At 44.5% G+C, this 25,969-nt stretch overlaps 1 protein-coding gene across 1 annotated transcript; it reads left to right on the forward strand.

Moving 5' to 3' along the window:
- The first annotated feature begins 2,748 nt into the window (after positions 1–2,748).
- Positions 2,749–25,969, forward strand: LOC310909408 (glycerol-3-phosphate acyltransferase 3). Its single transcript, XM_083861180.1, has 12 exons — positions 2,749–2,907; positions 13,035–13,107; positions 18,969–19,239; positions 19,692–19,766; positions 20,256–20,345; positions 20,536–20,629; positions 21,024–21,139; positions 22,240–22,295; positions 22,756–22,841; positions 23,251–23,379; positions 23,857–23,936; positions 24,822–25,969. The coding sequence occupies exons 1-12, from the start codon at positions 2,767–2,769 to the stop codon at positions 24,946–24,948; spliced, it is 1,338 nt and encodes a 445-aa protein (XP_083717306.1). The 5' UTR covers positions 2,749–2,766; the 3' UTR covers positions 24,949–25,969.

A 25,969-nucleotide genomic window follows, 5' to 3' on the forward strand; every position in this document is an offset into this window, starting at 1 on the left:
TCTACGTAAAATAGGCCTTGAAAAAATTAAAGCATGGAAATTTTTTTAAACTGGCATTCTTTCTTTATCTTCAATGGAATCATGCTATCTTGCCCATACTGAAAGTATGGTCTTAGTGCTTGAACAAAAAAAATCCTCCTCTCTTAGGAAAACAGGCTCACTGGTAAAAGTTAGGCAGAGAAATTTTATGCCCTCACAGATTACAGTGCAAACAAATAAAATGTAATTATGCAATCAATTTGAAACTAAATTGTCAGTATCTAGGTGATCAGCAGTTTATAAGAGCTTTATCTTTGAAAGGCAAAGGGCACTTGGTAAAGAGATCAAGCAGGTTTGTTGTTTTTTTTTAAATAAGTCTACAATTTTTGCAGTTAACAGCCAACTATTCTTTGATGGGAGTGCAAGATCTGTGCAAAGGCCGAACTTCAGCACAGTCATGACAGGACTTTGGCAGCAGCTCTGTCACCAGGAGACTGTTGGATGAGCAGGCGTGTCTCCTTCCTGCTGTCCCAGGCAGAGAAGGTGGTTTTTCAAGCAACTCAATAACAGAATTGACTTTTTTTCTTCCCATTTAACATTAATGGCTTTGTGAATTATTCATGCAAGCATGGAGGGGACACTTGGGCACAATAAATAAGAGTATGTGTTTATGTGCGAGTCTTGCCTCGGTCCAGGTGCTATTCAGCTCACACAGGGTGGCTGCCTGTCATGATAAGTTTTCAGTGTTTTTCCCCACTATTGTGTAGTGAGAGAAGGGGTCAACCCAGCTGCCTTCCCCTGCTGTTTAAACACAAATGTTGGTAGGGACTGCTCCCTTCCTACTCTTTGTTTATGGAGCCTGAGGACAATGCCAGCAGGTCCAATAACCAGGCTATTGCAGCAAAAAAAAAGTGCAATGCCTTAATTCCATGTGATGAACATTACAAGGAGAGGTCTCCAGAATCTTCTTTCGTTTCTCTAGGTACACTGATGGATTTCAGCCTTCTGAGACTCAGGAATTGGCCACATGCCATCAAATCTGGCATATGGTGTGCCATTTCACTAAAGCAGAGGTTAAAAAGCATGTGGACTAAGTCAAATTATTTTTAGTTTTCAAGGTTTGTTTTCTCAGCAAACCCACAAGACAACACTCTGCCTTGCACAGGATTATCTGTATTGCAATACCTGTTTCAGATGGCAATATCAGATGTTGCTGTCTGAGTGAAGGTACTGAAATGTCAGGGAGACACAAAGCTGTATGGCCCATTACTGTGAACACTGTACTGTTTTCCTCAGGATCCAGACAGCATCCACTGTTGCTGCTTGGGCTACATCTGCCCTTTGGATGAAGACTTTTGTTCCTTAACACCAGATGAAAACAAACCAGCCAAGCCTTTGGCCTCTGCCATTTGCACTCCAGATGAAAATTCACAAGCAAGTACTAAAAGTCTGTGTCACTTTCTACTTGGGAAGCAACAAAGAAAATACAAAATACAAAATTAAAATATCTTATCCATGGACACCATTTATAATACCCATGGCATTATAAATATCAGCCAGTCTGGAAAGTAATGTTCTTTTGATTTGTTTCTGTTCTGGGCTTTGGGAAAACTTGGACTTTTAATTGACTTGGATCCACACATCTTTGTAATATTAAAGTGCAGATAATAAGAACACTTTATTACTAAATGTATGGCACTGGCAGGTTATAGCCTTGATCCTAACTGGGCCTTTTGGGCATGATCATAACTAAACACTTAGGAGAACGAAGATGCTGAAGTGCTGTTTGGCAATGTCAGATCTAGATGGACAGTTATGGTTGTTGTGTCTAGAGGCTTCATCAGGGATCATCCTTCTTCTGCCTCAGAGAAATTATTTAACCACATGAGGCAGAGTCGGAGGAGAGACACCAGAGCCAACAACAGGAGCCAGAAAGCAACACTCTTGTCCATATGACTCTCCTGGAAATAGTTCTTTAGGTCTTGGACTCCACTCAGGTTTTTCACTAGATCCTAAGCACTTGGCTTTCAGATACATCTCTGATCCATCAAATATGGAGAGGCACACCAAACATCCCATTTCTATGAAACAGTTATGAAAGATGCATGCAGAAAATACGCTGACTGCCTTTTTCTCGGAAGATGATGAAGGGGAACATCCTCTTTCCCTGGGATGCTTTTTCAAGGCTGCCATCCTTCTTCAGCCTTTTTCTGCTAACACCGCCTTCTCGGTATGGCCTGTGTCACGCCAAGGGCTGTAGGACAAAGGCCGGGGCAGGCAAACCCTCATCTCGCCACAAAGTTTCATTTCTCTGGGAGCGGGCCCGATGCCGGGCTGGGGGCTGGACCCGCAGCTGGACCCTCTGCCCTGCCCCAACCACAAGAACGCACAGGCAGGCCAGTGCCGACCTTGCCCCTTTCCCTTTCTTTAGCTATTCTTGTCCTCCTGCACATTCACAGACCCAGCAGCTTTCCCCAGCTCTCACTTTTGCTCCCCCAGCTGCCCGCAGGCACCCGGAGCCGTTCTTGTCCCACACCAGGAGCCTCCCGTGCCCGCTAACCCGCTTTGGGCTGTTCCCTCCCCTCAGGCGTCCTCTCCCGAGGCGTTTCAGCCCCCGAACCCGCCCTGGCCCGGCCCTGCGGGAGCGGCCGCGGGCTCAGGGCGCTCAGGGTGCCCGGGCGGGGCGGGGCGGGCCGGGGGCGGGCCTTTAGGGCCGCGGGCCTTTAGGGCCGGCGGGAGGCGGCGCCGCCCGGTCCCCGCTGCCGGCGTCCCGCCGCCGTGCCCACCATGGAGCTCGTGTGGGCCGTGGGCCACCTGGGCGCCGCCTGGGTGGCCGTGGTGCTCGGGCTCATCGTGCTGCCCTCGGCGCTGGGTATCTCGCTGGGCATCTCCGAGGCCTATATGTGGGTGCTGGTGAAGACGCTGGAGGTAGGCGGGCGCTCCGGGGGAAGGCGGGTGTCCCTGGGGCCGTGTTCCCGGCGGGGCTGTCCCTCGCTCGCTCCCCCGGGCCAGGGGAGGCGGCGGGCCGGGCACGGCTCCCTCCGGCCGGGGCTGTGAGGGGGGGATGGCCCGAGCGGCGCCTGTGCGCTCCGGCCCCGTCCGGCTGCTCCTGGAGATGGGGCGGGTGGGTCACGTCCCGCCCGGCATCAGCCCTGCCCGCCCGCAGCTCCGGGATTGCAGCCCTCGGGCCGGACCGGAGAGCTGTGTCAATTTCTGGCTGTGTAGGCTCTGCAGTGCTCTCTCTCCCTTGAGCCCGCAGGAGAGCGGAGTGAACGCTGTCACCCAGGGCTGTACCATGGCCCGGGCGAGGCTGTGGCTGCCCGGTGTCAGCTGTGCTCCACCTGGGGAGATTGTGCCGGGCCGTGCTCGGGGGGCAAAGGTCTGCTGCCTGCCATGGCCAGTGCCAGCGCGGCTGGTGCCAGGGACGCGGGATCCTGTCCAAGCTGAGCCTGTCCAGCACCTCGGTTTGCCCTCTGCCCCTAAATTCTCGGGGATAGCCGGGTTCTCGCAGAGGAGCTGCTTTCTGCATGGGGCGTGTTTAGTACGTGTGTGAAAACCCTCCTTCTCAAGTGAGGAAGAGTGTTTTTAAATTGTTGCTGGACATGACCAGATTTAAATATTTACTACGCTTTTTTCAAGGAAGAGGGGCACCCCCGCCAAAAAAAAACCAAAACAAGCCCCAAACAAAACAAAACACCCCCCTCCCCCCCAAAAAAAAATAACCACCCAACAAAAAACCACCAAAAAACCCCAACGACAACAAAACAAAACAAAAACCACAAAAAAAAAAAAAAAAAAAAAACCCACAAAAAAAAAAAACCAACCAAACCCAAAAAACCCAAACCAAAAAAACCCCAAAAAAACCCGAAACAAAAAAACACCAACCCCCCCCCCCCCAAAACCCCCACCCAGCTGTAAGGAGGAAAAGTGAAATGACTCACAGCACAGTCAGTGGCCATGCAATATCCATCAGTATGTGACTATGGAAAGTAGGGTTTGTCTGATTTCATTTTGTTCTTCGAAGTTTTCAGGCAAGCCTTGTGGCTAAAAAAAACCCCACCTATTAAATCAGCATTTGTTAAATGCATCTTAAGTCAAAATGTTTTAAGGCTTTGGAGTAAGAATGAATCTGCTGGAAGTACTTTCTGGGACTGTGAATAATATCAGGATAGCTGTTGAGGAGAGAAGATGCAGTTGTTAGTGGAAAAAAGGGATCTGAATAGCAGAAGCTGAGGAGGTAAAGATCGCCCTGGCCTGAGGGAGCAATCCAGATGGCCTAGTGAGATAGTCTTGTTTGGATAACTTGCCTTCACCTGTGAATAACCACAATTTGCATTCCTTATTCCTAGATCATTATTCTTTTTTTTTTTTTTTTTTAGTGTCACCAAATGTTGCAACAAGAGGTGACTCAAAATGTTTTGGGCAAAATTACGGAGAAGTATCTGACAGTATATTGACGATGGTTAGTTATGAGAGCTCTCCTGTTGCCTAAGGGAGGAAATAATGACTTATCTTGCAAGTTACCATTACTTTTGCATTAAATATTTTAGAGTTGCATGCTACTCAATATTTTAAAAATTGTATTAATACATAATTATATTGGACATAGATATGATATAAAATAATGTATATATAAAAGAAAAGGCAATGAAAAACTGGGAAGTATTCTGAGAAGGGTCAGCTAAGTTGGGCTTGCTATGGGAGAGTGAAGAAGCTCAATCCACCCAGGTATTCTGCTTATCTCGACTTGGCCTTGCTTTGCCTGTGAGTTCTTTGTCCTCAGAATACTTGCATGGGGATAATCCCTCAAAGGAAGTGGTTTGCTGTGGGATGTCTCCTCTTCCTTGATTCACAGGTCTGTTTTGGTTAGCAGCCGGACAGAGGCTGATTGTTTCCATCCAGGTCCAGGAGTGCCTGCAAGAGCACCTGAAGTGTAATATCTAAACTGTGGCTATTAACCACAGTAATTTTGGGAAAAGTACTGTATCTTTGAATATCAAACTTTTAAGTAGGTTATTAAGTAATTTGGAAAGGTGTATTTCTTTTTATAAGGGATAATTTTTAATAACTATCGTGTTAACAGTGAAATGTGCTCTTAGCTAGGTGTCAGAGACTTCCTGGGATGTTGAACTGAGTGAGCACGTTTTCTCCTGAGAAGAATTTCTTGGCTCTGTGAAGTCACAGGATGCTGCACTCTCTGATGGCTGAGGCCTTTTTCAGCAGAGTCTTAACTTAACAGATTCCTTAAGCTTCCTCTTCCGCTCCCAGCCCTGATCTCCCCAGGCCTTTTCCCCTCTTTCCCAGGAGGAGGGTGGGCTCTTGCACCTGCACAGTGTCCAGTCAGGATGCTGCTGCTTTTGTTGCCTCTTTAACGGGCCAGATTACAGGAACTGTCTGCCAGTGGTGGCTGTTTGTGTATCCCAGCTGATACTCAGTTGCTCCCTGTCTTTGCCTTTTTGTATCCTGTGTCTTGGTGTCGTGGAAGGACACAGTGACTGTAGTTTGTTTCCTACATGGCCTGTGTTGTCAGGTTACAGCGTCTGCTTTATTAGAGTCAATCTATTTTATGGGTCCAAGTCTGTCCATAGTTCAGGGACAGTTCTACTGTTTGCTGTGATGCCTCTTTAGGTCACGTCAGATAGAACAGGACATCCAAAAATGAGTCTGTGGTGTTCAGCTGCTGTGTAGGCTGTGGGATGAGGCAAATTGAAGATGATGGGGGGCTTGTGCTTGAATTTTTTCCTGCCAATTAAAAAAAAAAACTTTTTTCTTCTTGTTTCAGAAGGGCAGAAGCTTGTTCCCAGTGCTGCAAGCATGATCCGAGAAAAGAGAGGGGAGAGCTCCTTTTGGGAACAAAGTGTTTTTGTACTTAGACCATCTGACATTTCTGACAAGGGCCATCAGTTGATGCACAATAGATTTTTCTTTCTGCTCAGCTGCCTCAGCAAGCACATGCTGCTAAGCAAAATGCAGCATGTACAGATGAGGATGTGCTTCTGTTGGGTTGCATTTGACCCTTAAGTACTGCACTAAGGATTGCCAGCTTTATATGGACATATTTTTTCCTATGTGTTTGTATTTTTTTTTTCCATGTGATAAGGGAAAATGTTTAGAAACTTGTGCTAAAGAAGTACATCAGGCAGAGCATTTGCTATTTGAAAGCCTGTAGGAATATCTACATCGTGTGGGTATTCCTGACAGTGCATTAACTTGCTTCTGAATTACCTTACCAAACTCAGCAAACTTTTAGAACATTGCTCATTTTTGCCTGTGGCCTTCCTTCCAGTGTTAATAGAAGGATTTCTGGCACCATGTTAGCATTTTTTTTTTTTTTTAATGCGGGAGTGCTACTGCAGAAACATCTCCAGCAGCTGTTTGCCCCTATGAGGAGCTAGTGTGGACTATTCACCTGCTGTCCTGATGCTTGTGAAGCCACTTGCCACAGAAATATTCCTTACTGCTGAAATTCTGGGGACTGTCTTTTGCAGTCATCACAGCAGGCTGCATTGCTCCCTGTTTGATTTTCAGCATCAACAGGTCACTTCCAATTTTAAATTTAGTGCATCTTTACCTCTTGGTCTCATTTTTGCTCTGTCTTAATCCACTGCCTCTTGTGAGCTCTTGATATGATTTGGGCCTGCCGAGGCCCCTGAAAACGTGCAATTGGAGCTGTCTTGCCAAGCCCCGGAGAATCCAGCCTTTCAGCAAGTCCTTTGTCTTTCATTGAGGTCCATAGAGCAGCCACTGTCTCAGAGGATCAATTTCTCTATTTCCATCAGACTGCAGAAAATCTGGAGGACTGGTTTGGACTGTGTGTCTCTATATTTGGCAGTAGCAATCTCTGCTTGATGGATTGCAGCTCACCTTGTTAAATACTTTTTTTTTTTTTTTTCCAGTCTGCTGGGGCTTTTTTGGGGGTGTGCCTTGCTGCTTGAGACAGTAGAGTTGTCAGCAGCACTTTGTGCAGATTGCCCTGCTTGCCCTTTCTAATGCGAAAAAACTCTTGTGTTTTTTAAACTGTGCAGTGCATAATACTTGTGAAATATTAAGAAACAAGAAAGCCCTAGGGAAGTGAGGTCTTTAGGTCACATTTGTGTCAGGAAACAAACAACCTGGCTATTAACTAACATCACATTATTGTCTATTTCTGGACTAATGGTTTGTTGATGACAGTGCACTCCCCTTCCCAATCTCTCGAGGCTTTGTGGGGGCTTGCCGTGAGCAGAGTGCTTCTTGTGTGGCTGGCTGTAATGCATAGCAGATGCTGCACTTGTAGGTGTTTTTTATGTCCTGTAACTGATCCATCGAGATTTAACAGCAGCCCCTTGTAACAGAAGCAATTTCTGATACCTTAATATGCTGCCTGTAGGGAATGTATTTTTGCTAGGCAAGAGTGTAGTATTATTCTGTAGCTGGAGGTTAAGCCCAGGTTCCTTGTGTTGCAGATGACCTTGGCAATATGAACGGACCTAGATGTGAGGAAAAAAGGACCTCTCAGTGCCTCTGGTCAAACTGGAGATGTGCAGGGCAGGTGGGATGGACTGTTACTCTTGTCCTAGGTATGCCAGGCTGCAGCTTCTTCCCATGAGTCGCCATCAGGATTGTGTGTGGTGCCGGTATGAGGGTGGGGAAGGGAGAAGGAGAGGACTTAAGCTGATAAACAGATGAATCATTGTGGGCTTTGACTGCTGCTTGTGTAACTCACTGGCCTCGGCAGCAAGCTTTGCTGACTAATGTCATTGCACAGAGTCAATGAAGGCCTCTGTCTGTGTAATTGGTATCCTTCAAGGACTGCTGGGCAGAGGAGAATCTGAGAGCTCTGAAAGCTGCCAGCTCAGATGGTAATGAGAAGCATGTCTTGGAGACATGCCTGATGTGAATGATGCACCCTTGCTTACAGGGCTCACACTGACTTCTGGAATCGTATTTTAGCAAATTCTGTGCAGTCTTGTAAGGAAATCCCCAGCCTGTATTATTGTAGACCCCAGTCCTTTGAAGACCTTTATGTATGTTTACCACAGATTTAAAAATCAAGAGTCCTTGCATATCAGTAAGTTTGGCAGGGCTGGGGGTTGCCCTCTGCTGTGGTTGCATCAGCAATTAATGCACCATATTCCAGATCAACAGCTCTTGTCTGAAACTGCTCTCAATTTTACAGCATGTGAACACTATTAATAAGCAAATGCTGTTAAAAAAATAACAGCAGCTGTATTCAGAGCTTGCCTTGAAGTAAGAGTTTGTGAAGCTGCTGTAAAACAAGCTGCTTGGCATTCCTTTTGGTGATGCCATTGGTGTTATCCTGTAAAGCTGGACTCTTAATTGCTCACTGGATACCTGTCCACCAGGAAGGACTTGCTATGCAACTCCTTTGTGCAGAAGAATTTGGGAAGCTCCTTGGAGGCAGTGCCAAGGGTGTCCCATCAGAATGAGAAGTGCACGGGAGATGAGAGAAGACTTCTGCCCTGACTCGGAAATGATTGCTCCTTGCGGTGATGGTGGTGTTCTCGCCTCACACAAAAAACCCCAATAACTGGCATGTAGATTTTGCTGTGTTAAACAAGGTGGCTTTGTGTGGGCTGTGCTCTGAAATCTTTCTGTTGTTATTGAGGTTTGGAGAGATTCCAAGGAGTGCTCACCTAAACTAGCACGTAAACTTTTGGCTCTGACCTGGCAGTGCCTTTAAAAGAGGAACAGCAGTGGTCTGTCTCCATGTGATTGCAGATTGCAGTCATCTCTCTCTTCCGAAAAATCATCAAACATTGTTGAGTCAGAGGTGATGTAAAGGTGGTAAATGAGGTGAAAGGCTAAGCCCCATTTCTTAGGGGAACACTCTGAGGTGTTCTAATGATTTCTCTTTTGATCCCAGCAAAGAATGTCTAGATGTGCTTTCATGAAATAACATGTCAGGCTTGGCTTTGGAGATAGTCAGACCTCAGAGGCAAAAATCACAAATTTACAAGAGGTATCAAAAGCCCTTTCTAACTCCAGATAAGACAGTTGCCAAATAGACAACTATTTTTCTCAAGTACTGCATAGGTCCTCTATGCTTAAGTGATGCATAAGTGAAATTGATCTTTTGGCCTTTTTTTTTTTTTTTTAAGGTGCTGATAAATTAGAAGCCTTTTCTAGGAGGATAAGGAAGGAGAACTTTTCAGGGGAAGGTTGATGTTTTCCTTGTCTAGTAAAGTAAATCAGATTTTGCATTGTGTAATTAAAGCGTCCAAGCTACTTTCTTGTCAGCAGTTAGGATACTAAAGTTTCAAAATCAGACTTGTGGTGATGTTTGTAGTTCTGGGATCATGCTGTTTTCTAACTTTACATTTTCAGTCCAGTGGGTAGCCCCACTATAGAACTATTCTTAATCTGTTCAAAAGCCTGGTGTTTTATGCTTTTCCCCAAAACTGCTTCAAGAATCCTTACTAAAAACACAGATCTGCATCAAGGTCCTTGAGACTGCCAGCTCAGCACCAGCTGGGAGAAGCCACTTAGATTTGTGCCAGTGTTACTGAGAGATCCAAAAGACTTGCCAGTCTGCTTTTTGCTTATTTCCTGAGTAGAAGGGAGACTATGGCTATTAATTGTTTCATGCTTTGATCTCTAATACACACACATGTTGTTTTCCCCTCTGTGGGATGGATCAGCTCACACTGTGATAGCTCTTTGTAGCATAACGTTGTCCTTCAGCAGAGGAACCAGCTGAGACAGCGATGGATGGCACATATCCCTGACTAGCAGGAAGGAAGGGGGATTACTCACGTTACTGTGGGTGGTGTCTCTTTTGTTTCCCAGCCTGGATATAAACGAGCTTTTCACTTCATCGAAGCTGAGATTCTGGCTTTGATGGTAGTGCCTGTAATTTGGGTGCCTGAGCATGTAGGAATTAGATATTAAGTAAAATTTCTCATTTCTTGCTCCTTGGTTGCTGGAACACATATAGTTTTTAGAAATATGGTGGATTGAGGTAAGAAGAAAGCTGACAGAGAACTTAAAACTTGTTTGCAGTGTCATCTGGTATATGTGGGTCCTTAGGAATGTTCAAATGCTCCTGACTAAGGTCTCATCATTGCCTATTTTACTAAGTGTGCTTAAATCCCCTGAGAGACCTGCCATGAAATGTAAAACTGTCTCAGCCACTGACTTGTGGAGCACAAGTCAGCTGTCCCCTGCAATGCTCTGTGCAACCTTTGTACACGGTGCCACGCTGGTGGCAGTGTTCGATGCCTCAGGCTCCTGGCAGCGCTCCCATCTCCTGGGAAGGCACAGCTGGAGGGCAAAGGGAACTGTCCTCTCCAGGCTTTCTCTTTGCCACCCTTCCCCCATCCCCCAGGTGCTGCTGCACCTTTCTGGAGTTAGGTGGACCTGAGGAGCAAAGGTCAGACCCCTTAGGAAGAAGGAATGTGCTTTTCTGAATAAGGCTGATAAATGCATCCCAGCAGTAGAAACTGACTTGAGTTACATGGCCTTGCAATTTCTCTGCTTTGGCAAGATTGCACTGCCTCCTTTGCATAGCAAAATGTCAAAAGATGCTGCAGTACAGGGGGGTGTTGCAAGCTTTTGGGCATTACAAAGGCCTGTCTCAATAACCTGTGTCCTCATGATTTATGCTGAGACTCAGGCTTTGACACAGTCTAGCATGAACCCGTAACTGCAGGATTCCTGTAGCAAGAGCTTTCTGAAGGGAGTGTTGCATTCTCTTTCTGAGTACCAAACAAAGTGTTCTTCCAGGTTTTGATTATGCCTTTGAGAGGATTTGAAAGATGAAAACTTATTTTTTCTGCTGGTGTGTATGGCTGAGACCATTAACCAAATGCGCTCTTGTTCTTCTGTGTGATAAGTGACTTAACTGTTGGCGGAGATTTTAATTCGATGAATGCAGTGGTTCAAGTCTGGTCAGAAATGATTGTGTAAATTTATTTGCTGGTCCTTCTACACCCAGAAATCCATTCCACAGACAAAACGTGAAATTACAGTGAACGGTCATTCCTTGAACAGTGTGTTTTGGTTTGGTATTTTCCAGAACTTTTATGGTCACAGTACTGCTAAGAATGATGTGTAGGAAGAAAGTTACTGAAAGTACTTGAGTCCTACAGAAAGAACTGAGAAATTCCTACAGTAAAAATTAATTCCTGGAAGAGCTATTGCCTTAGCAGGAGCAGAGCTGAGAAGATGAGTGACTGTATTGGCAGGGTAGGTTGTGATTCAGCAAAACCTGATACACTAAGCAGGAAGCTTACTACAGTTAGCAGTGCTGGCTCATACTGGGAGGTTATTTGGTGGAGATAATGCCATGAGTCAGGATGCTGACCTTTCTAAAGGGAACTGCATCTCCATATGTCCCACAGCTTGTTTGGAGGGGAAAGGTGGAAAATACGTAGTTTAACATGGGACTGAGTCCTTCCTGTGCAGACTGAGCATCATCTGTATGCTCTTAAAAATATGCCTTTGATACTGCTTAACTATTATGATTTGTTCTCTTGATATGAGTTCATTTCTACCAGGTCACCTGTCTGTCTTGAAAATGCCCATTATAACAGTGTTCCTAGAAGTAGAAAGGAGTCTTCTGGAGGAGGAATTGATGTGGTAATGGGGAACAACCAAATCAGCCTTTTTTGACTGAACTTTCCATCCCTCAACAAAGTTGCTCTTTGGGGGAAGGAAGGATTCAGGCCAGAAGGACTACTCTGACATCACAGACTTTGGGGTGGAAAAAGGATTTGAATTGTTAACCCAGTAAAAATGAAGCCTGAGACAGAGAGCTGTATGAAAGCTCTCTGGAACTGAGTCAGATGGAGGTCAAGGAAGCCTTCTGCCCTGAGAACAGGTTAAACTGGCTCCAGCCACATCAGGGCTGGAAATGAGACAAAGTCTCCTGACTCTGATGTGGTTCTTACAGAGGCTTTTGCAGGATCCAGGGCAGCTGGGAAGCTTTAACACTCACAGGAGAACAGAGCTTACCTTATTCGCTATTTCAATCTCATTCTCTCTGACCAGCCACAGGAAAAGAGCAGGTTAACCCCAGTGAGCTGGCAGCCCTTCCCAAGGAGAGAGGAAGGCTCTCTGTAGCTCACCCTAAAGCTGGTGAATTGACTGTTTTTTTCTGCTGCTCAGAGCTTCAAAATGAGATCTGAAAGAGTTGGGGTTGTTCAGCCTGGAGAAGGGAAGGCACCTGGAACATGTTGCCCAGAGTAGCTGTGGACTCTCCATCCCTGGAGATGTTCAAGACCTGGCTGGATGGGGCTCTGAGCAACCTGATCTGGTAGAAGGTGTTCCTGTCCATGGCAGGGAGTTGGAACTAGGTGACCTCTAAGATCTTTTCCAACCCAAACTATTCTATGATTCTGTGAAGATGCCAAGAAACAAGCAGTTGCAGAGTCAAGGGAAATGTCTGATTTGTTCAGCTTGGGAAGTTTTGGGGTATGATCCTTTTTGGGTTGAGTCTGAATTTAATTGAAACTTACCGTAACTGCAAATGCTGATTTTGGTTTTTGGTGAAATCAGCTGTGTGCAGGCTTCAGTTTCACTTAACCCAGTTAGGACTTTTTGGGTTTTTTTGCTTCAGTATGATGAAACTACTCTGAAAGAAGACAGTCTAGGTTGTGATGTGTCTGCCAGCCTTGTGAACATGTGCTCTGTGTGTCCTGTTTCCAGCTCAGCTCCTGGGGCTGTCCATGCAGCCTGGACTCAGTGGCTGTAGCAAGGCCGACAGGCCTTTCAGGCTCTTGGTGGCTGTCTGCCTGAACTGGAACTGAAACAGATGTCAAGCACTGAGTTGGCTTTCTGAAGACTGAAAGCAGAGTTGGGAAGTACTCACTAGTACACAGTGTTGTTTTGGTTTGGTTTTTTAATTATTATTAATTACTCTGAGTTTCTTCATTAGAACCGTGTATGGGTTCCAGTTTGTGGACACATCTGAGGAAGACGAATGATGATTACCTGGCAAAGATATTCTTTGAAAACCACAACATGTCTTTGACTAACTGTTGGGTTTTCTGGTGACATTTTTCCTGAAGTGAATACTGCATTTGTGAAATGAGTGTTCTCTCTCTGTTCCACAGTGGGCCACTATCCGGTTGCAGACAGGTGCCAAGAAGCCACAGCCACAGATGCCACGGACTCCTACGGCTAATGGTGAGAGCTTGGGGTAAAGTCACACTGAGGAGACTCAAGTTGTGAGGGTGGAGTACTGAGGCCTTCTCAAATGCAGCAGTTAGATGTGTGCATGAGAGAGCTGGAGAAGAGGTGGGGTGTTACGTGCTCACTGAAGGTCATGGTTTGTCCTCAGGCAGCTGCTCACTCGCTGCCCCAGTGGGATCGAGGAGAGAATCGCAAGGGTAAAAGTGAAAACCGATGGGTTGAGATAAAGACAGTTTAACAGGGAAAGCAAAAGTCATACACACAAGCAAAGCAAAATAAGGAATGAGTTCCCTGCTTTCCCATGGGCAGGCAGGAGAGCAGGGCCCCATCATGGATAACGGTGACTTGGGAAGACAGACACCATCACTCCAAATGTCCTGTTTTCCTCCTTCTTCCTTACACTTTATATCATGAGCATGATACTGTATGGTCTGGAAGATCCCTTTGGTCATTTTGGGTCACCTGTCTGGGCTGTGTCTCTTCCCACTCTCCCAAGCACCCCCAACTTCCTCACCAGCCTGGCTGTACCAAAAACAGGAAAGCTGCTGGCTCTATAAATCTTGCTTAGCAGTAACAAAAACATCTCTATATCATCAACTGTGTTCAGCACAAATCCAAAACACAGCCCCATACAAGCCACTCTGAATAAAATTCACTCTGCCTAAATGAAAGCCAGCACACTTTTAGATATAAAAGTTTAGCAATGCTACTGGCTAGCAAACAGTTCCTGCAGAATAAAATGCTGCTTTTACTGGTTTGTACTGAGTTGTTGAAAAATCAGGGGATGAGGAAATGAAGGGTATGAAACAACAGGAAATTTAACAAAACAAAGTAGAGCTTAAGATATGGAGACTGTTCTCAGTTGATAAAAATTTTTATGTTAAAATACGAGGTTAATTTCGATCTTGAAATTTGTCTTTACCCTGATGCTTGCAGGGTTGCTGGCCAGCTCAGTCCTAACAGCATTAGAGTGCACTTAAATATTCTCTGAAGAGATCTAGGTGTTTGTTGGACAGCACTTTTCTTTCCCAAGCTAGAGTTTTTTTTGTGATAGGACTGCAAGTTGAAAGGGTGTGGTGGGCTACTTGTCTTTTTTTCAATTTGCTGCTATTGACCTTTTACCCTCTGGAGTTAATATCACTGTTTGCTAAACTTCTTACACTCACTGTCTGTAGAAAGACAGCTGAAAAGTTGCTTCACCTTTCTTCCTTTAGCCTAGTTTTGAAATTAGTTCTTTAACTATATCTAACCCATACTGTGTGTGAGTTGTGGTAGACTGTAGTAGGTCAGAGTTGGCTTTAAGACTTTAGAGCCATGAGAGGAGTCTGAGTTTGCCCAGAAAATACGAGAAAGCTGAACAAGTCATTGCAGCCGGCACTTGGTTTCCTCCTGGTTCCTGAATGCTTCAGTTTTGTTATTCAACTGCTGTGTTTTGACAGCATTTGGCAGCAGTGTGAGTATTTTCTGTCTGCTCCCTCCTTAGGCTGCACAGCTGGGAGCAGGCCCAGCCTGCCAGTTAGCAGATGAGTCAGTTGTTACCTGAGCCTGTGGATTAGCTCATGGGAACATGATCCAGTAGTGGGGACTGAATTGCTGAGCCGGGTGTGTGTGTGTTTCAGCTCCAAAGGGATATCCTTATCAATACTGCAAACACTGGGATTGCACTATCTGCGGGCCAGGCATGGAGCTGGCTTCCATGGCAGCAGCTGCAACTGTCAGCATCTGTGATAATAAACTGGAGGTACTGCACAGCAGCTCTGAAAACAGATTAAAACTTGTCTTGCTTAATTGCTGACTTTCAAGTGACTGAGAAAAGGTACCTCCTATATCATTCAGTGTCCTGAAAGTTACGGGGTTTTTTTGGGAGGAAAGGGGGAAAGGCAAGGTTAGTTGCCCTTTCAGCTAATTGTCAGTAACATGTTGTCTGCTTCCCAGGTTGTCAGTCATGCAGGAAGAAATCCTTTTTCTTCCTGTGAGGCTGATGGTGCCCCATCATATCATGGGCCAGTGAGAGGGCAAGAGACCCTACTGTGCTGCTTTAGCTGCACAGGAAGAGCTGTCATCCTCCTAGGCATCTGATCATCCTTACACATAGTTATTTCTTCTCTAGTAAGGAGACCTCAAGGGAGAGAGGTCCTAGCTAATAGATTGTTCTTTGAAATATCTTAAAAAAAAAAAACAAAACAACAAAACCAAAAAAACAAACAAACTACAAGTAGGTATTTCTTCTGTGTGCAGCTGAAGGGTGTGTAGTGTTAACATGTGCTCTGGTTGAGTGCACTAGGTTGAGTGTACTCCACTGTCTGGAGGACCATTAGAGAGAGTAAAAATGGCCTGAGGTAATTAATATAGATGATTGCATGCAGGCTGCGTTCAAGCAGTCTTATGGATGGGAATACACAATCACAATGGTAGCCTGAAGCCATTTTTAGTGTCTTTTGTACATCCAAAATAAAAAGTTAAAACTTTTCCCCACTGGAGGTGACTCTTTCTGCTGGAAGCTGGAGTCTTAACTGTTCCTTACTTGAGAAAGTATGGGGAGAAGTGTGGTGCCAAGCTGTGCTCCATATCTTGCTCTTGGAAATTTTTTAAGCATAGGAGTAAATGACTTGTGATGAGGAATTCCTCGCTGTGGAAGAAAGTACTTGAGGGCCAGGGCAGGTGTAGGTCTAACAGTGCATTATGTAAGTTGTCATCCCCTGAGGTGACAGAACATGAGCAGACAGAGAGACCCAATTGCATTGCACAATATTTACTGAGGGAGGGGAAACTCCTGCTGATAATGAGTTACAGAGTAGTTGATTAAAACAGGGTAAAGGTAAATGTTTCTATGTGCGTGTGTGCACCCACAGGTAAGTGCTGAATGTGTGCATCACCTCTTACGTCTTATCCTAACCCACCTCCAGTACTAGGAGGTGCGTCAGGATAGGAGGGAGCACTGCAGGTATATGTGCAAGGGGAAGTTTTACTGTTCCCTGGCAGAGCAAAAAGGGTCCTCCCCAAACACTTTAAAATTGTGTCCCTCAGTTAAAAAAAAACAAACAACAGAACAACAACCCAACCCCCCCCCCCCAAAAAAAAAAAAAAAAAAAATCTACGTGGGCATGATTGAGGAGACACCACCTTTCTCTGCAGTATCAAATCCAGTGTGCTTTACCTCTCTTGGCAGAAGGGGCAGGCAGTGCCCCTGTGTTGGTGATGAGATAAGGAATAGTTTCAAGAGGAATGTTGACTGGTGTAGTTATGTGGGGAATTATGTTGTGCTGTCATCTCAAGATCCTTCTCTGCTAGAAGGCAGTGTGTGCTGGACCCAGTGGCAGCTTTTGGCTGAGCAGGTGCTTGGAGGGTAGGTGTCTATCTCACTGCAGCTGAATAACCAGCTCTCAGTGTTCTGTGTGGGTGCTGGCTGTACTGTCTTCAAGGTTTGTGGGTTTAAAAACGGCAAAAATGCTAATAAGAGCTTTGAAAATTACATTCAATAGAAGAAAAGCTTATGCAAATAATGTTTGTAGTATCTAGTTACTACCTAAGTAGATACTACCAAGGAGATAATTACTAAATACTACTAAGTAGATCTGCTTACTGTGTAAGCAGATAGTGTCAAATTTCAGCCTGGTATAATTGGTTGACTGGAGTATGTGAGCTTGAAGGCTTGGGGGTTGTGCTGCAATACTGAAAGAAACAATGACTATGGGGTATTTTCTGGTTGAGAGTAATGTTTGCTGTACTCCTGCGTAGTGCTGTTGTTGGCAAGCTCAGCTCTGCCCATGGCCAAGGGATTAAAGGCTGTTAAATGTGACTTGTGATTACAAGAAGGCTACGTACATCACCAGAGCAGTGTGTGTGTAATTCCGTTCATAATACCTTCACGTGCTGCTCAGATCTTGGCTTGGAGCAGCTGTCCCAAGGCTGCAGGACAGCTGGTGCATGGGGCTGTCATGTGACAATGACAGCACAGGCTGATGAGGCAAGACATTACAGCCCTGCTATCTCAGCTTGCTAGCAGTGTGATAAACTTGAACCCTGGGCAGGATTCAGCTGAGAAGCTGGAGCTAGATGGGCCAGCTGCTTGAGTGGTGCTGAATAAGGGGAAGGATAAGGGCTGGATAAGGAGGAAACATTCCTAGCTCTGGGAACTGGAGAGAAGAGTGGTACTTGTGTGATGGGTGCTGGAGCATTCCCCTAATTTCTTGCCTACAACCTATTTCCAGCAGCACAGAGCAGACAGGTCGGTCTGACTCACCTACAGGCCTGGATATTTCACAGTTTGAAGATTTTCTGAGTGCGAGAAAAATTGAATCCAAAACTAGAGCTCTGATTTGGGTTTAATGTATGACATAAGCATTTTGGTAAATGTTTGATGTGATGTATGCTTGTATAATTTAGATCCTGAAGAGCATGTGGCTTTTTGGGTGTGCCCTATTAATGGTTTATGCTTGTAGGCTATTTTTCTAGGACAATGCAGTCAGGTGGCCTGCTGGTACAACTGGAAGTCGTGACTGCCAGGCTCCAAGCTGAAGGTGTAAATAGGTTTTGTTGCAGTGTTGTTCTTCTTTAGTGTTTACTTCAGTGGTTTGTGGGACTTGTATCTTGGAGCGTCCCCTGTTATCCCATATGTATGTATGTGTGATATGAAGATTTTCTGTATCACTTGTAATTTAATTGTTACAATTATTGGCACAGGAAATATATTGAGAGGTTTTCTGCTGGCAAGGCTTCATTTGGAGGAAGATTTCCTACAAAAACACATCCTAGGAAGTGGAAAGTTCCTATAGCTTGACAAAATTGGGTGCTGTGTCCTTTCCTTTTTTTTTTTTTTTTAATCTCAGCATGGAAGCACAAAGATTATGCAATTTATCAGAGGGTGTCTGACAGAGTGGCAACCTGAACTTGGACCTCTGCAATCCAAGTTGACTGTCTCAGGGGATGGTTGTTCTGGTTAACTGTTACTCCAGATTTCTTTGGTCATCAGTTTCTGGAGCCAGACTTGCTTACCAGCAAGCAGCTACTAGATCTTTGTTTAGCTTACACAATTTGTTCTTGCCTTTAAAAGCTCTCATGAGAAATTTATGCTTATCAGACCATAAGCTTAAAAAATGAAAAGGGTGGAGGAAGGTTGTTGTTTGCACTGCAGTTTTGAACTCTCCAGGTTTCTCTCCAGGCATTATGTAGTCAGAGTTCAGCTGAAACAGCTGTTAGTGCTGAGCTAAATCAAGGATCCTCTAGGCACAACTTTCTTTCACGTAGTGTTTTGGAGGGTTTTTCTTTGTTTGATTTTAAGTAAAATAAAAAAACAGTGTGGTTTGCCTGTACTTACAGAAAATATTTGTGCTGTGAAGGCAGGGAGGTGCGTTTGGTTCGAAGCTGCTCCATGCACAGTGTTGTGGTCTGGGGCTTTGGCAGCATTGTGGCTGTGGGACACCAGAATGTCAGACAAGAGATGGGAATGGGGAAGCCGCCATCAAGGAGATTGAATGCCCCTAAATACCCAGAGCACAGAAGGGAATGGAAAGGCCAAGGTCTCACTTGATTTCTTCTGAAGACGTGAGTCCTGGATAAAGTTTGAGTTGAGAACGTGCCCCAGGGTGGGAAGGGGTTTGCCTTCTTGCTTGGTGTTCAGTAGGTGACAGAACTTGATACAGTTGCTGCTCAAGGTGTTGGTGTGGGGACGGGGAGCTGGAAGTGCCCTCCTGCGGCGTGTTCTGTGTTCAACTGCACAGCTTCTCCTCCTGCCTTAGGAGAGGCTCTGACAGAAGATTTGTCTCCTTGAGTAATGCAAAGTGACAAGTGGTCTGGAGGGTGACTGTTACATCACAGAATTATTTTCTCAGGTGGTTATCCTTTTCTTTCCCAAGGTATCATTGAAAGGGATGAAACAACTATGGAGAAAGAAATCGCCCTTCTGCATCGAGCAGACTTCGAATTCTCCCACATTTTCTACTTCTGCAGAAAAGGGTTTGAGGCCATTGTGGAAGATGAAGTCACTCAACGATTTTCCTCAGAAGAGCTACTCTCCTGGAATCTGCTCACAAGGACTAATGTCAACTTCCATTACATCAGCCTGAGGCTGACTGTTGTGTGGGTCATTGGGGTGATAGTGCGGTACTGCTTCCTGCTGCCCCTTCGGTAAGCTCTGGTGCTGAGGGGTTCTGTCAGCCCGGGAATGGGTAAAATTGTGTTTTCTTGGTAAATGTCATCTCAGCTTTCTTTAACCCAAAGCAGCATTGGCAGATATAAAATATTAACTTGCTTAAAGGCTCCTTTTATGTTAAGAAGCTGTTATTCACTGGAGAGTAGGGGAGGGCTAGTTGTTATCTTTTCCATGAATGCTTCCCCTAAGTCCATGTGTATTGGCAAAATAAATGTAAGCTCTAAAGCCCCCTGACTCCCTGTGCATGGGAGTATCTGGATCTGCTGCCTTTGCTACACCATGACTTTAAACAATAGGGCAGGGAATTGCTGAGTTAAAGAACTGCATATGTCAAGTATCTGAGGAATAATTGAATTTCTGCAAAGGGAAAAGTGTGAGCAAATGAGCAAAGCTACTTGCTTAGGTTTAATGTCTGTTTTGTCTGTAGCTTTACCCTCGCTGCCATCGGGATTACGTCAATGATTGTGGGAACGACGGCGGTGGGACAGCTGCCAAACAGCAGGTAGGTACTGTGTGTGAGGGATGAGCTCACCAAATTGCATCAGTGCAAAGAGCAGATTATTTTACCTGTAACAGACTACCATTCCACCCAGTAACAGTCCATTCCACCCACAAATTTCTGGACCTTGTTTTAGTGGCATTTTGAATTTGGACCAAGGTTGGGTTCTTGTCAGTCTTGGCACTGGGGTTGATGATTTCTGATGGGTTCCTCCTGCTGCCATGAGATGCCGAAGGGGGCATTGTAGGGCAGGTAATAGTGTTGGGATGGAAAACACCCACCAAAGAGAAGACAACTTTGTCTAATTAAGTGGCACCAAGGGTATGATGTATCTTGGCTGAGCTGCTGTAGCAAGTGAGTGGTAGAGCTGGGAACATCCCTCTGAACTCCAGAATACCAGGAAAATTTCAGCCCTAAGTTGAGTAGGCTGGAGAATATTGCATGCCTGTCTAGCTGCTTTCCAGGATGCTTCAGATGTCTCATTTTTTTCAGTGTGAAAAACTACCTGAGCGAAGTGGTTCACCTCACGTGCTCCCGCATCCTTGTCAGAGCTCTGTCTGGTACCATCCATTACCACAATAAGTGAGTGAGCTAAAGTGTGTATGTGTATATATGTGTGTGACATCCCATTGGAGATGGGCACTGCCCTCTCCTGAGCTGCAGGTTGATGTCACGCTAGAGGCTGACTTGCCTGACAGCTTCATGGAGCTATTGGGTGTGTAATGTGGTGCTTAGTGCACTAGCAGTCTAACAGAAAAATATGTAATTGCAGGGAAAACAGACCTCGGAAAGGAGGAATTTGTGTTGCCAACCACACATCACCGATAGATGCGATCATTTTGACAAATGATGGATGCTATGCAATGGTAGGGGATCTAACATAACAACAGCAGAGGGACCAGGAGAGGGAAAGGTTGTGGGGTATTGCTTGTAGACTTCAGTACTTAACTTTCACAGCAGAGAAATTTGCTTAAGCACTGGTTAGTGGGGTTGAAGTTGGTCTATATTATGTGCTGGAGAAGTTGTCCTTGGAGTGTCAATGCCAGGCTCTTCATCTGTTGAAGTACCTGAGATAGGCTTCCATGTGAGTGTCTAGATTCTCTCAAGTGAATGCGTTTTAATAGTTCATGGTCATTGCTCACTCCTGGCTTGCAGCCTCCCAGTGCATTTGAGTTTGTTGGATTTTCTTGGAGGGGTGGAGAGGAGGAAGTTCTGCCTTTCAGGTGTCTCAGATACCGATGTGCCTTGCTGGGCTTGCAGGTGGGCCAGGTTCACGGTGGGCTGATGGGCATTATCCAGCGAGCCACAGTCAAGGCCTGTCCTCACGTCTGGTTCGAGCGCTCCGAGATGAAGGACCGCCACCTAGTGACAAAAAGGTGAGGTTGTGCTGGGCTGCCTCCCCGGAGAGGCATCAGGCAGTCAAAGACCTAGATTTGGGAATGAGTTACAGGGGTGGTGTGCAGCACACTGTGTCACTCAGAATGACCTGAGTGTGCTCGTGTGGGCTTTGGCACAGTACACTGTGGTCAAAATGTCAGGTTGCCAGGTCAGCAGGGAAGGCTTGAAATGTTTATGCAGCATGTCATGGTTTAGACCAAAGGTTCTGGGAAGATTTAGATTGCAGACTGTCACAAAACATCGCAGTTGGGAAGCCATCAGCATAACAACTTGTGTCTGATGAATTCAGGCGTGTATTTTGAAAGTATGTGAAGATCCTTCAATTCTGGTACTTTCTGTTGAGGAGAAATACTGATGATAGAATTGGCTTTCTGTGACAAAGACTGTCTCAGTTTCACTGGAAATTGTGAGCCACTAGAAATAAAAAGCTTTATTTGCTCGGGTGAGAGGCAAATGTCTTGTTATAGGAATATAAGCTGTGTACAAAAGTGGTTTTCTGCTGGATATCACCAAAAGCATACCTGTGAATACTGTAGTACAGGGGTAAAAATTCTTCCCAGTTTTTAGAGAACTGGGTTAATTTTGACAGGTTCACTGGCTTATTGGCCTCTGCACAGCAGGACAGCTTTGCCAAGTTGTCCAAGTGTTATTCAAGTAGTGTGAGCTGTAGGCATTTAGAAGTCTTCTTTTTAAGAAATATGCTGTTAAGCAGCAGAGGCTGAATGGACCACTGCATCAATAAGTTTTTTTCTTATATAGGTAATGTCTCAAAGGTTGAGTTAGTCAGAGTTAGTTGGGCTGGCTTAATGGCATATAATTGTTGACCTCTCTGACAGTCAGTAGTAAAATAATTCAGAGGGAAGAAAACAGGATGTTGTTCCAATGTAATGCTCCAGGGGCCTAAAGGCTGGCACAAAGCTTCAGTTTCTGTAGAAAAGAAAAGCAAGTACAAATTAGTATCTAGTAAAATGCTTTGGTTTCATACATATGTAATACATAAAGGTATTTTTAATGCTCCTGCCTGGGGAAAGAAGAGTGGAAAGGAGCTGTGTTTTAAGCTTTCCTTCTGCTTCCACAGACTCAGGGAACATGTGGCAGATAAAAGCAAGCTCCCCATCCTAATTTTTCCAGAAGGTAAGAAGCTGAACTCCACTCACTGTAGATGTCATCCCTGTTCTCTTTTCATGGCTTCTGCTGCTCAAATCTATCTTCACTTCTGGCTTCAACTTTGTTAGGGCATTCTTGGTTTTCATCTTTAATATAAGATGAATATAGATGGAGACAACACAGTACTGTCCCTAGATTTGACTTCTGGCAGAAGCTGCAGGCAGAAGAAGGGGAAGATTGTTTGGTTTGCCCTGAGATTATTAATTTGCTGTCCTACATGTTTAACCTCAGCATTGTGCTTTTTGTCTTGCACACCTTCTGTCTTCATTCAGGGAGTCAGTCACAGGACAAAGGCTAAAAGTAAGCGGGGCAGAGATGCTTAACTCAGTGTGCAGCAAATGCAGGCCCTTTATGGGTAAGACCTGTATGGGGATGTTGTGTTGTACTGAAATGGCTGCGTGAAGCAATGACTTTCTCTTCTGGACAGGCACCTGCATAAACAATACATCTGTGATGATGTTCAAGAAGGGGAGTTTTGAAATAGGAGGGACAATCTATCCTGTTGCAATCAAAGTAAGTGGAAATAGCTGGCTGCTGAATTTCAGAGTTGGGGATGGGTTTGTGTCAGAGGGCCAGGAAGCTGTTTCAATACAGCTGCTATTGAAAGCACAGTAGCTCTGGCAATTGGGAGCATGCTACGGATGGCTTCTGGAGAATAAGTGGCTGAAATTAAAGTGAAGTCCTTTGGTCTATAGAGCCTGATGGGGTCAGCTTCTTTCTCCAGAAAGCTGGAAGAGGAGAAACCCAGCTAGTACTTCCCAGTGCTGAAGGGAAGCATCCTGCTCCCAGCAGACTTAATTCTTTTGGCTGTTCAGGCAAACAGGTGACATGTGCTGCTGGCTCTGCCATGTAATCCCAGGTCTGAGAGGCTGTGATGGTCTGGGGAAAGGCTTGATCAATTGTTTTTTATGATCCATTGCAGTATGATCCTCAGTTTGGAGATGCCTTCTGGAACAGCAGCAAGTACAACATTGTGAGCTATCTGCTGCGAATAATGACCAGCTGGGCCATCGTTTGCAATGTGTGGTACTTGCCACCAATGGTTAGAAAGGTAATCCAGCATCTGGTTGCCTTAATGCTATTTAAGACCTTGACTGTGTCTGTAAGTGCAGTTTTAGTCTTTTTTTTTTCCCCCCCAAAACCTCTACCCACCCCATGTCTCCAAATCAGCTTTATACTGAGTTTTTGTCAGTGCTGACTGATGTATGATTGGACTTGGCTTTTTCTGATGCAGTTTGGTACCATCAGCAGTGCATCAAATAGGCAAAGGTTAGCAGTAAATGCAGTGCTGTTCACAGTAGCAATAATGGTAATGTTCCATCTCCTTGAAGCAAAATTGTCTCCTAATTTCAACACTCTAGGGGAAAAATTATTTATTATCACATGGGATCATCAGATTGTGATGTTGGCATGGTAAGGAATGGATTGTGAGCTAATTTGATGAGGCAGCAGATAAAAAAATGTTATGAAAGTCTGCTTCAATTGACTTCTCTCTGCTTTGATTATGTTGAATTTATGACCTTTGAAGGAAGATGAAGATGCTGTTCAGTTTGCCAACAGAGTGAGGTCAGCCATTGCTCGCCAAGGAGGACTGACTGAACTCCCCTGGTGAGTGATGCCATCCTTGTTAGAATTCATGGACTATTTGTGGTTAGTTTGACTGATAGGTGCTTCCCTTCTTAGCTTTGTGACAGATAACATTCAACATCACTTTATTACACTCAGGGAAAACAGTGGAGTAACTCCACATTGCATGTATGTGAAAGTAAAAGATGTATAAAGTCTTCGGAGCATGTAGCATGCAGTGAGTTTCATCTAAAGGCTTGATGCTTTTGAAGTAAGTCCATTCACAGTTTCTCAGGTTGAGATTAAGTACCAAAAGTGAAGTTTCTTGGCAAATCTGATATAAAAATATCACAAAATATAAAATATATTTTATATATAAATAATATAAATATATATATAAAATATAAAACAGGTCTTGAGGCTTTCTGCTCTGCCTTTCTCATGTCCTGCCTCCGTAAGTAGCAAGATAATGCCTAGATTTCATAGGGCACAAACTTGAGAGCAAAATTCAAATGAGAATGGTCAAATAGATTCAACTATTGAGACGCAGCTCTCAATAATATAAGGCAAGACACAACTGTAGTGTTGCAGAAGATTGACTGCCTCTGCAATCTAGGGAAGTAGTATCCCAGATTATCAAAGATTTCTATTGTAGGTACAGCCTGTTACCAGCATGAATAGACTGCTATAATGGGCTGAATTAAAAATTTGAACTGCATAAGCATTGTGCCTTAAGGTAAAGGTTTTAATAAATGTGCTTAAAATTGGATATTATAGAAGTTCTGAAGAAAAGCCTTTAATGATACTACTAATAATAATTTAGATTACCTGCCTTAATCAACTGTAGAGTTTTAATGTAATGCATAGTTTGATAACAATAGCCATCACAGCCCTGATGGTTTACTGTTCCCTCTTGGTCTGTTCCAGGGATGGAGGTCTGAAACGAGCAAAAGTCAAAGATACTTTCAAAGAAGAACAGCAGAAAAACTACAGCAAGATGCTAGTGAGAAATGGATCAATAGGAAGCTTGTCTGCAGAAACTGAATCAGACTGATTGGTGGTTCTTGAAAAGTAACTTTGCACAACCAGCCTTAGCAGGAATAATGTGGGTTTTTTTAATTAAAGAAAAAAACTGACAAAAAATGGAGCAAGAAAACAACAAAATCCTTTACTGTGTGTATGCATATTCTCTGTGTGGCTGGTGCAGAGCCTGCCAAGGGCGGTTGTCTCCCTGTTTGTTCTTTCACTATCCTGCCCCTCTCCATCTTCATGTGATGATGCACTGCAGCTCCTGGTATGCCCAAGCTGAATGCCTGCAGAGTTAGAAGATGAAGAAAACACCCCAGTTTTTCTGAATTTGTAAGGATGAAGGGAAGTACACTGAACAGATGCTGTCAAGACACTGATTGTGAAGATACCTCTTGTTCATGGTACTTTAAAGGTTTAAATGTAACAAATTTTTGTCTTTTTTTTTCCCCGTGTTGCTCACAGAGTTTTTGTTGCAAATGGCTTAAATAACATGCTTTAGGATATTGTCAGAACTGTAAGATTGACTCTTTTTATTAGCTTGCACCTGGATGTGCAAGGAGGGAATGGAAGCAAGGGCTGCAGAGAACCCTGCAGGATGGGAAAGGAGCTGCCCTGCCAAAAGCACAGACCATGAACCATGAGGAATTTGGTTGCCTTTTAACATGGGTATTGCCTTTATTGAGAATTGCTGCCTGAGGGAAGATAAGGGCCAAGTCCTCAATCTCCCTGTCTATTGATGTTGTTGAAATTGCTTTCTTGAGTTCTGAAGCTGTAAAGGTAAGGTACAGTAAGGGTTGGATAATGTAGGTTATGACAGATGATTTTTTGTGGATTGTCAAGAGTGCTCATCTGCAAAAATTATTGTTAATGGCTTGAAGTTCTCAAGAGAGCCACTCCAGAAACACATTTTGTTTCCTGGGCTAGCAATAGCTATCACAACTATAAACATAGGATCCATAAGTCAGCTTTGATACGAGACATGGCATGTCCAAATCTGAAATATATTGCTGTCTGAATGTAATGAGAAATAAATTCTATATTTCTAA

The sequence above is a fragment of the Zosterops lateralis genome, assembly GCF_965231275.1.
Source record: "Zosterops lateralis genome assembly, chromosome: 5".
Taxonomy (NCBI): domain Eukaryota; kingdom Metazoa; phylum Chordata; class Aves; order Passeriformes; family Zosteropidae; genus Zosterops; species Zosterops lateralis.

Coding starts and splice junctions, on each gene's coding strand:
- LOC310909408 (XM_083861180.1), top strand. CDS start 2,767: ATGGAGCTCGTGTGGGCCGTGGGCCACCTGGGCGCCGCCTGGGTGGCC. Junction 20,346..20,535: donor ACCATCCATTACCACAATAA/GTGAGTGAGCTA, acceptor ATGTAATTGCAG/GGAAAACAGACCTCGGAAAG. Junction 22,296..22,755: donor CATCCTAATTTTTCCAGAAG/GTAAGAAGCTGA, acceptor TCTTCTGGACAG/GCACCTGCATAAACAATACA.